The sequence below is a fragment of the Engraulis encrasicolus genome, chromosome 15, assembly GCF_034702125.1.
Source record: "Engraulis encrasicolus isolate BLACKSEA-1 chromosome 15, IST_EnEncr_1.0, whole genome shotgun sequence".
NCBI classification, from domain to species: Eukaryota; Metazoa; Chordata; class Actinopteri; order Clupeiformes; family Engraulidae; genus Engraulis; species Engraulis encrasicolus.
The window spans coordinates 49,516,432-49,526,527 of record NC_085871.1 but is presented as its reverse complement, the minus strand read 5'-3'; the positions used below and the strand labels follow the sequence as shown (position 1 = coordinate 49,526,527).

Here is a 10,096-nt window from a genome sequence, read left to right as displayed (position 1 = left end):
ACTGTCAGCTCATTCGGGAAATTAAATGGTTAATACCTTTTTATCAGATTACATTGGATCCGCATTGGACTTAGCTGGTGCTTTCCCCAAACAACACATTCTTTTGTCTTTTTCAACTTTATTTGATAGGACAGTGTGAGAGGTGGACAGGAATCAAATTATGAGAGACGGGGAAGAGAGTCAGCAAAGGACGCGGGCCAGGAATCGAACCCGGGTCAGCCGTATGGCAGGCGAGTGCCCTACCGGCTGGCCAAGGCAGGGCCCCCCAAATACAATTTAAGTTATTACAGGGTACTGGTTACAATCCCTGCAACAGTCAGAGGTCAAGTGTCTTTGCCCGAAGGCACTTCAGGCATGAATGTAGGTCTCCAATTACTTTCACCCTAAAGGCAAATAGCCCAAATGAGACCGAGGGCCAAACAAGTAATATAAATAATAATATTTATTGTTTAAAGTGCAGTAGGCCTATCACCATACCACATGGTCTCAAAACACTATAAATCTCCCGTCTGTCATAGGTAGCACGCATGATGTATGTTTTTAGTGTTCTTCACCAACATCACAGTCTATCCAACTCATTAGGTACAATGGAGTAGTAAATGGTTTTCCTGGTGAACCAGTAGTAGCCCAGCCCCCTGGGCGTCACCACATAGCTTCTGGTTCACCAGGAAAGTAAATGGTGTAACAGCTGTGTAATGTCATGTGCTAACTAGTTGTACTTACACCATGAATATACTTTTACTTTCGACACTTCTGGCTGCAACCAAGATGACAAGTGAAGTTAAAGCCCACCTGGGAAAACTCCAACTCCCATTGTAATTGTGACACAGTACATCACAACTCACAAGTAAACACTGCAATTGCATTTATGCCTCACCCGTGCAAGGGGGCATCCCCAATGGCGCCTAAAATGGAGCAGTGCGGTGGGACGGTACCATGCTCAGGGTACCTCAGTCATGGAGGAGGATGGGGGAGAGCACTGGTTAATTACTCCCCCCACCAACCTGGCCGGTTGGGAGTCGAACAGGCAACCTTTGGGCTACAAGTCTGATACCCTAACTGCTTACCCATGAGTGCCTCCGTCAATGACAGGAAGTTAGAGGTGTGTGTGTGTGTGTGTGTGTGTGTGTGTGTGTGTGTGTGTGTGTGTGTGTTAATTTTCAGGATTTCGACTGTAAGAAAAACACAACACAAGATGCATTTAATGTCAAAAATACTCTTATTTATTTTTTTGCACTCTAGAAAAACGTTTTTTTGTTCTTTCACACACAAATAAACGGGCAAGACCACAAACTTCTAAACAGTGCCCAAAATATGAATGATTTTCTTTCTTTTAAAAAAAAAAACAATAAACAGGGATTATAGTACAACATTTACATTTTAACATCATTCAGGAGAGTTACATGGCAAAAAAACAACAAAAAAACAGCCAACACAAGAAACTTTTTCCACATTGAAAGCATGTGGGCACGCGCGCACACACGCACATACACACACACTTAAAGTTTTTCCCCACCAGTCACTGTGGCAGGTAGATTTTAAAATCTAACAGTCACAAGCCATTTTTACCAGTAAAAGTGACTGGTGGGTTGAAAAATGTACCCGTCACCAATGAAATGTACCCTTCATTGGCAGGTGGACGGGTGCTTATTTCCATCCCTGACCCACACACACGGTTCTATCAGGGTGTCTCTTGGAAGGTCGGTACTGTTCTGAGGGGGAAATACCCTACACACACACACACACACACACACACACACACACACACACACACACACACACACACACACACACACACACACACACACACACACACACACTCACTCACACACACACACACACACACACACACACACACACACACACACACACACACACACACACGCACACACACAAAAACAAAAAAGGGAAAAACCCTACACACACACCCTACACTTCTTCATGGGCTTGTACTAAGAAGCTGGGAGTAAAGCCGGTTCTCTTGAAAATGAGGATTCCAGGCTTTTCTATTAAGTCAAGTCAAGTCAAGAACTAAATGATTTACCTCTTAACTTCACCTGGTTTACTCCTGAACCAGCTTCTTAGTATTCCCCTCAGGATTCAGATTCACTTGTCTGCTGTGTGTGTTCAGTCTGATTGCCTTCCAGTAAAAAGACAAATCATTGTTCCTATTGATGAACCCACAAAGGTTGTAGTTCAGCAGTATCCTACGTTGGTCGCCACGACAACAGGACCCAGCTTCTTAGTATGGTACCCCTCTGATGAGTCTACAGCAGTGTTTCTCAAAGTTTTTCAGGCCGAGGACCACTTTGTCCCCCAAAAAAGATCAGGGACCACCTGTCAACTGAATTGGCAGTTGATGGGCGCTAATTTGACACTGCTAATTTTTGATGCAGATCACTTACTTTTTATTCACGTTATAAGCCTGTCTTATTGAGTTGAAAACATGAAAATGTTACAAATGTAGCCTACTGCTAGCTTATCTTGGAAAAGTAGAAAACCCTATCGCGGACCACTAGTGGTCCCCGGACCACACTTTGAGAATCACTGGTCTACAGTTGTTTTCCTGCATGCTGCACCTGATGGGGTGTCTAGTGCCTCTTTTCCACTGCTGGTTTTCTGGTAGGCCTACAGCTCAACACAGCACCACTGTGCACAGCACACCACTTTTTGCTTTTGCGAATAGGCACCACACAGCTCAATCGTGAATAGGGCTGGGTAAAATAATCGATTCAATCGATAATCGATCGATATCATTTAAAATTCACATAATCGATTCACAGGGCACAAAATCGATTTTTTGGTTCTTTTTCTTTTAGTTCTTTTTGGTTAATTTAGGTCTATGGAAAACACCCAGTAAGTATTAGTCAATTAGGCCTAGGCCTACTTATTACAAATTAGCAATCTGTTAACACTGTCAAGTCACAGCCCTTTGACATTTTTATATAAAAATAGGCAACAGCATCTTTTGGGGGAAATCCTAGCACCAAGAAGGGAACGGATTGAATCGATTCGGAATGAATCGAATCGAATCGAATCGTGATTAATCGATTCAAAGCCCTAAGAATCGAAATCGAATCGATACAGGAACATGGCTGTGATACCCAGCCCTAATCGTGAAGCAAAAAGTGGCGTCCGAGTTGTTGAGCTTTGTTGAGCTGTAGGCCTACCAGAAAACTGGCAGTGGAAAAGAGGCATAGCTGCTCTTCTGCATGGTACCCCTCTGGTGGTTCTCACAGGCCGTTCAACTGCATGGTCCGCCAGCGGTCCTTGATGTTGACGGCCGTGCGTCCTTTAAAGGGGTACGCCGCGCGGATCTTCTCCCACTTGCCCGTGCCGAACCGCTGCACCCCCTCTTTGATCCAGCGGGACTCGTCCTCACCCCACCTCTGAAACACACATGCACACACACAAGCGCACGCGTGTTGACGTGTGCACACACACACAGGAGTTTTATCATCATACTACCGAATCTTACAGTTCAATTTCCCTGCGTTTTCGCCGGCAGCTACGACGGGTGAGTAGCGTCTAGTGTGGTGCAGTGGCGTTCTGTGCCGCCATGTTGTGACACACACACACACACACACACACACACACACACACACACACACACACACACACACACACACACACACACACACACACACACACACACACTGTATTTCCCACTCTCTATGCATTTTACCCTTAATGCACTTTATTATCTCAGCATTATCTGTAATTCAACTGCTGTGTAATGTCTGCTGGGACCCTCTCTGTTTACTGTTTGGGTCTACCCCATACTTATATTTATTGTGCTTATATTATTATATTATTATATTATATAATTGTCTTTATATTATATGTGCTTTGCAGCTGTGTGTCTTGTCTATTGTTTGTATTCGTTTTGTTTTGATGATGTGGAATATGCTAAAAAAAAATCCTATGAACTTTGTTGACATGGCAAATAAAACTCTTGAACTATCGCACACGCACAGGCACGCGCACGCACACACACCTGGCTGTCCAGACTCAGAAATGCATCTTCACTGTTTGCTTCAAAAGGATTTTTTTCAAGTAGAATATCTCTAATATATAATATAATCTTACACAGTGTACCTTTAAGTAGAATATCTCCAATGTAGCACAGTAGTACAATTACAGCACTTACCCTTCTTTTGTTCTTCGAGGGGCTTTGGGTAACATTCACTATAAGAAATAACGAGAAAAGAACAACGAAACAAGAACACATAGACACACAAAAAAAACCCATCAAATACCAAAATTAGTCAAACACACCACATACTAATTATGCCAATTATCACATCCTGCACACACATATACAAAACATGGCAGCAGACGAACAAACAAACACCATAACATATTGTACATACAATATACATAACACATATAACCAACACCATGGTAACTAGCGAAAGACTATAAGCAACCCAATGACACATTAAGGGACACTGTGCAGGAAATGGTCAAAAAAGGTACTGCAACTACGCTGCTCATTGAAACTGGGCTGCCTATTGCCAAATTTGATCTTTTCATGAAAGTTTACTAAGTAATAAACAAATATTTTCTAGTATGGTCCAAGTACAGTCATTTTTGCAGCTAAAAATGGCTATTGTTGGACATTCAAAATGGCGGACCATGGAGAAGATCCCCCTTTTCATGTATGGAAAGTGATTTTTTTTCAGTCATATTGAATACTTAGAATTTGATGTTGGTGGTAAGTATTCATGAAAAAGGTAACATTAGTGAATGGGCAGCATGAATTCTGGAAATAAACAACTAAAAATCTCACACAGTGTCCCTTTAACACCATGGCAACAGGTACATGTAAATTAGACGGGAGCAGACACAAGCATCATGACAACAGAAAAATCAACCTCATGACAGACATTAGAAACAATACCATGGCAGACACATAAACAACATCACCGTAACAAACACACGAAAGCCACTGCAACAGACAAGCCCCAAGACAAGAGACACACATAACTACCATGGCAACAGACACAAACCCCGTGGCAACAGGCACACATAAAGTCCATAGCAACAGTAAAGGTGATGATACACAGGGCAACTTTTGGGGCAACGAAATTATTGGCTCCTAATTTTCTAATAAAATGACTGATCCAACTTCTTCTGATAAAAGTGCTGTAGTGAATCTGTTCAAAACATTTTTTTAAACTAAGGTTGAACAAAACTTCTGCTAAAAAAGTTGCCTGGTGTATCATTGCCTTGACACTTGTGACTCGTGACTCACCATTCTTCTCGCTGACCCCGTGGCAACAGCCACATATGAAGCCCATGGCGACAGCCACACATAAAGCCCATGGCGACAGCCACACATAAAGCCCATGGCAACAGACACACAAAGCTCCTGGCGACAGACACATTAAGCTCACGGCAACAGTAACACTCGTGACTCACCACTCTTCTTGCTGGCGCCGAATATGGAATCCTCGTCGCTCCACTCCTCTCTGGTTGCCGTGGCGTCCATCATCTGCCTGTAAAGGACACCGCCACGAGTGTGTGTGCTGTTAGATGAGGTGCCACCACGAGTGTGCGTGGCGCTGGCTGAGGAGCCATCTTTAGTGTGTGTGGTGCTAGTGCCGGCACTGGAGCTGCCGCGAGTGTGTGTGGTGGTGGAGCTGCCGCGAGTGTGTGTGCTGCTGCTAGCTGGAGTGCGAGTGTGTGTGCTGCTGGCTGAGGTACGAGTGTGTGTGCTGTTGGGTGAATGGCTCCTGCTGCTGCTGCTGCTGCTGCTCCTACTTCTACTTCTACTCCTGTTGCTGGCTGCTGGCTTTGTGGTGCCTGCTCTGCTGTGGCTGTTGCTGACTGTTCCCTTTGAGGCACAGGTGCGATTGGAAGCCGTGCCTGATCGGCTTCTGCAGTCTCTGCTCTTGCGGCTGGCTCTTCTACTTCTGCTGCTGAGTGCAGCCTCTGATGAACAGGAGCCTGCTCTCCTACTTCTGTTGCTGGCTGCTGACTCTGGGGAACAGGTGCGATAGGAGGTCCTGTCAGCTCTGCTCCTGCTCCTACTTCTGTTGCTGGCTGCTGGCTCTGTGCTACAAGTGGGATAGGAGGTCCTGTCTGCTCTGCTGCTGTTGCTGGCTGCTGACTCTGGGGAACAGGTGCGATAGGAGGCTGTGCCTGCTCTGCTCCTGCTTCTACTTTTGTTGCTGACTGTTCCCTCTGAGGCACAGCTGCGATTGGAGGCCGTGCCAGCTGTTCTACTTCTGCTGCTGTTGCTGGCTCCCGCTGGGGAACAGGGGCCTGCTCTGCTGCTGCCTCTGCTGCTTGCTACTCCTGAGCCGCAGGTGTGATACGACGGCTCGGAGCCGGGGCTCTGTCCCTCCACACCTGGGCCCCTCTCCTCCTCCTCCTCCTCCTCCTCCTCCTCTGGAGCTCTCTCCTCCTCCTCATCTGATTGGCTACGCTCACCACGAGGCGTGCTGGAAGCAGTCGAGGACATTACAAACCAGCTGCCAGCTAGGCAGCGATCCTCCTCCTCCGCCTCTGCCGCGCACCCACCAGCACCACCATTCCGGTCACCTCCACCTCCACTTCCTCCACCGCCGCCACCACTTCCTCCACCGCCGCCACCACTTCCTCCTCCATGCTCTACTTCTCCTTCATCAGACGACTCGCTCGAGCTGAGTGTAATGAGGCCGCCGAACCACTGGGGGCGCCTACTGGGGAGGGCAGGGGCCACGAGCTTACTCAGACTCCAGATGCTGAAGCCAGGAGCGGCCTTGCTACCGCCGCCGACACACACTCTCTTTGTGGTCTTGGTGCCACTGGTAGCCAGAGCTTCCTGAGCCAACTGAGAGGCGTCATTGGTCAGCCTGGGACGGGTAGGTGTTGCCAGGGCTGTGTGAGCCAATGGGCTGGTAGCATTGGTGGCACTAGATGCAGTGCCATTGGTGGGGCTGCTGGATGTGGCAGACATCGCTTTACCCAATCGGCCGCTGGTGCTAGCCCCTGTGAGAGTGGGCGTAGCCCCTGTGAGAGTGGGCGTAGCCCAGGTTACCTTAGCCAGTGGGCTTTTGAGGATGGGCGTGTTCATCAGAGCTGCCTGAGCCAATGGGCTTTTGGGGATGGTCGTGACCGGGGATCCCTCAGGAAATGGGCCTTTGAGGGCGGGCGAGTTCAGGGCTGACCGAACCAATTGGCTGATGTCTGTGGAGTCGGAATCGGAATCGGAGGAAGGCGAGGAGAAATATACTTTGCTGAACCTTTGCGTCGCCACTGGGGGGCGCCTGCGAACCAGCACGTCCCTCTTATCGCTCTCGCTCTCACTGTCACTGTACCTCAACCTCCTGCACAGCCAACAAGGTTAGTGGGTAGCTAACGACATGCAACCAATGGGACACACCTACCACAACCAAAAGGAAAATTTAGGTCCACAAGTTTTGTGTGAACTCTCAGACTCTCCGTGCCCAAATCAAATTTCTCTCTAGAAGAAACAATGTAGGCTCATCCTTTCCTATCCTATCCTATCCTAACCCTGTTCGATGCTCCCAGACAAAGTTTAATGGCAACTTGCACTGTGATGATGGACTGAGAGTCTGAAATGTTGTGTTACGGACCTATATTCTCCTTTCAGTGATCTTTCATTTGGTCCAGCACCTGTACTACTAATGCGAGCTGATGTGATTCTCTTGTCTTTTTGACAAACCCACCTCCAGCACCAGTGATGGGGAACCGGGATTTATTATCCAGTTTACAATCCAGTAAATTACCTGGTTTTACTAGCCTGGGCGTCTCCGTCATTAGTCTGGCGAAAGCCAAGAGGAATCCGTCTCCATGGAGAGTGGGAGGTGGTCTGAGCCTACCCTGCCATTTAAAAATTCATTGGAGTTCCGAATTCAGATAAAAACCCATATTGTGCTTTATTAGCATGACTGTTCTGATATAGTGTTACGAAAGCATACAAATATCAAGACAAAAGTGTGAAAAGTGTTATCTTGACCAATCAGTAACGGATTTCGCAGGTGAGTTCTTGCTGATTGGCTTAACAGTGAGCGAACCGAGCGAGGAGACTTTTGCCAAAATCTTTGGGTGGAAGTACATAGGATGGCGTCGCCAGGCTAAATACTCTACTCCTATTGAGAAGAGATAGTCCTATAGGATGGCGTCGTTAGGCTATGGCTTTACCTGTCCAATTCAACAAGGGGATCATTCAAACAGGCAATTACCTGGATGAATTTCACAGGTAAACTCAGGTCCTTTGGAATATGCACACAGGTTTTTACTCTCTTATACACCTATAATGAGGTGCGATAAAAAAGTCTTGAATCTTGAATATGTGGCACTAGGTTGGTTACTTTTAAATCCAGGTTGCCCATCACTGAACAGAACAACCAACAACATGTTTTTTTGGAGCTGGAAGCTCAAAATATGTAAGAATAATCAAATTGTGGGAATAGTTTAACATGTAGGACACGAATCTATGAAAGTTTAATGCAGCACTCAGTCTTTTTTGGCTCTTTTTTGAGTGTCCATCAGCATGGCACATGTTGATGTGGAAATATTTGTCCACTCCTATTTGTAAAAGCGCTGTTAATCAGACAGATGGTGATTGGATCTCCTGTGCACAGCCTCCAGATGTTTGATGGGCATCTAGGGATGCACCGATACCACTTTTTTGAAAACCGATACAAGTACGAGTACATTAATGTGTGTACTTGCCGATACCAAGTACCGATACCGATACCTTTTACTAGGGGTGGGCGATATGACGATATTATATCGTGAATCGCGATATTGAGTAAAATATCGTCTCGAATCTGCCAAAGTGGAGAAATCGTATAGATCGTCTTGCAGTGAGGATGTTTATTATCAGTATCAGAGTGATGTTTTCTCACTTGTGTTGTTGTCTTAACTTTATTCTTTACATTATTGTATTCCATTTGTACACTTTATGAGAGTATCATCAGTGTGTTAACATTTTATTGACTGCAAATTACAAATTGCAAGTATATGAAAGTTGTTTTTTGTTGTTTTTATTTTTTGGATGGAAGATCGTGATAAAAAATCGAAATCGTGATTTCATGTTAAAATATCGTGATACAACATTTTTGCCATATTGCCCACCGCTACCTTCTACCACCAAAATACAATGAAAATAAATGCATGGCCTTGTTTTTTCCACCTGTGATATTTGTATTGTCCATTTCCATGTAGATTTAAATGTTATTAAATGTATGAGGTGGCACTTTTTTCCCATGCTGCTTTCAAGTCCACAGAACGTGACAAGATTTTGCATTGCTTTTTGTAATAGCAGTATCGTTCCTGGTATCGGCAAGTGCTTGACGAGTACGAGTACGAGTATAATGATTAGTATCGGTATCGGTGCATCCCTATGGGCATCAGGTCTGAATTCTGTCTGTGCCATTCCAAAACCTCATTCTTTTGTTGATTTAGGCTAGTGTTTCTCAACGGGGGCAGCACAGGACCCCTGGGGGTGTTTGGGAGTTCTAGGGGGGCTTTGAGAAGGATACAGCTGGGAGGGGGCGGTGTTTAGTTGCCATTGGGGGGTATTAGTCCGTTTAATTTTTTAATACTAAGGGTGGCGTCAGAGATTCTTTAAGTACCGGTATAGAGATATTAGGGGTGCACCGATACCACTTTTTTGAAAACCGATACAAGTACAAGTACATTAATGTGTGTATTTGCCGATACCGAGTAACGATACCCATACCTTTTACCACCAAAATACAAGAAAAATAAATGCATGACCTTGTTTTTTCCACCTGTGATATTTTTATTGTCCATTTCCTGTACATTTAAATGTTAGTAAATGTATGAGGCGGCACTTTTTTTTCCATGCTGCTTTCAAGTCCACAGAACGTGACAAGATTTTGAATTTTTTTGAATGTGTAATAGCAGTATCGTTCCGGGTATCAGCAAGTGCTTGACGAGTACGAGTATGAGCATAATGAGCAGTATCGGGTGCCGATACCGATACCAGTATCGGTATCGGTGCATCCCCAACATAATAGGTTTCTATGACCAGGTTCCGGTCTGCCTAAAGGGGCGTGTCATAATGCTCCTAGCATTGAATAGAACAGTCCTCAGGTCTGCCTAGGTCTGCCTA

The 10,096-nt window shown here is 45.5% G+C and overlaps 1 protein-coding gene across 1 annotated transcript; it reads right to left on the bottom strand.

The window, feature by feature from the left end:
* Window positions 1-3,118: 3,118 nt before the first annotated feature.
* LOC134464723 (mucin-19-like) lies at window positions 3,119-7,736 on the bottom strand. The gene is made up of 3 exons (XM_063218075.1): window positions 5,425-7,736; window positions 4,151-4,188; window positions 3,119-3,389 (listed from the first exon to the last, which is right to left on the bottom strand). The coding sequence occupies exons 1-3, from the start codon at window positions 7,061-7,063 to the stop codon at window positions 3,234-3,236; spliced, it is 1,833 nt and encodes a 610-aa protein (XP_063074145.1). The 5' UTR covers window positions 7,064-7,736; the 3' UTR covers window positions 3,119-3,233.
* Between the last annotated feature and the right edge of the window lie 2,360 nt (window positions 7,737-10,096).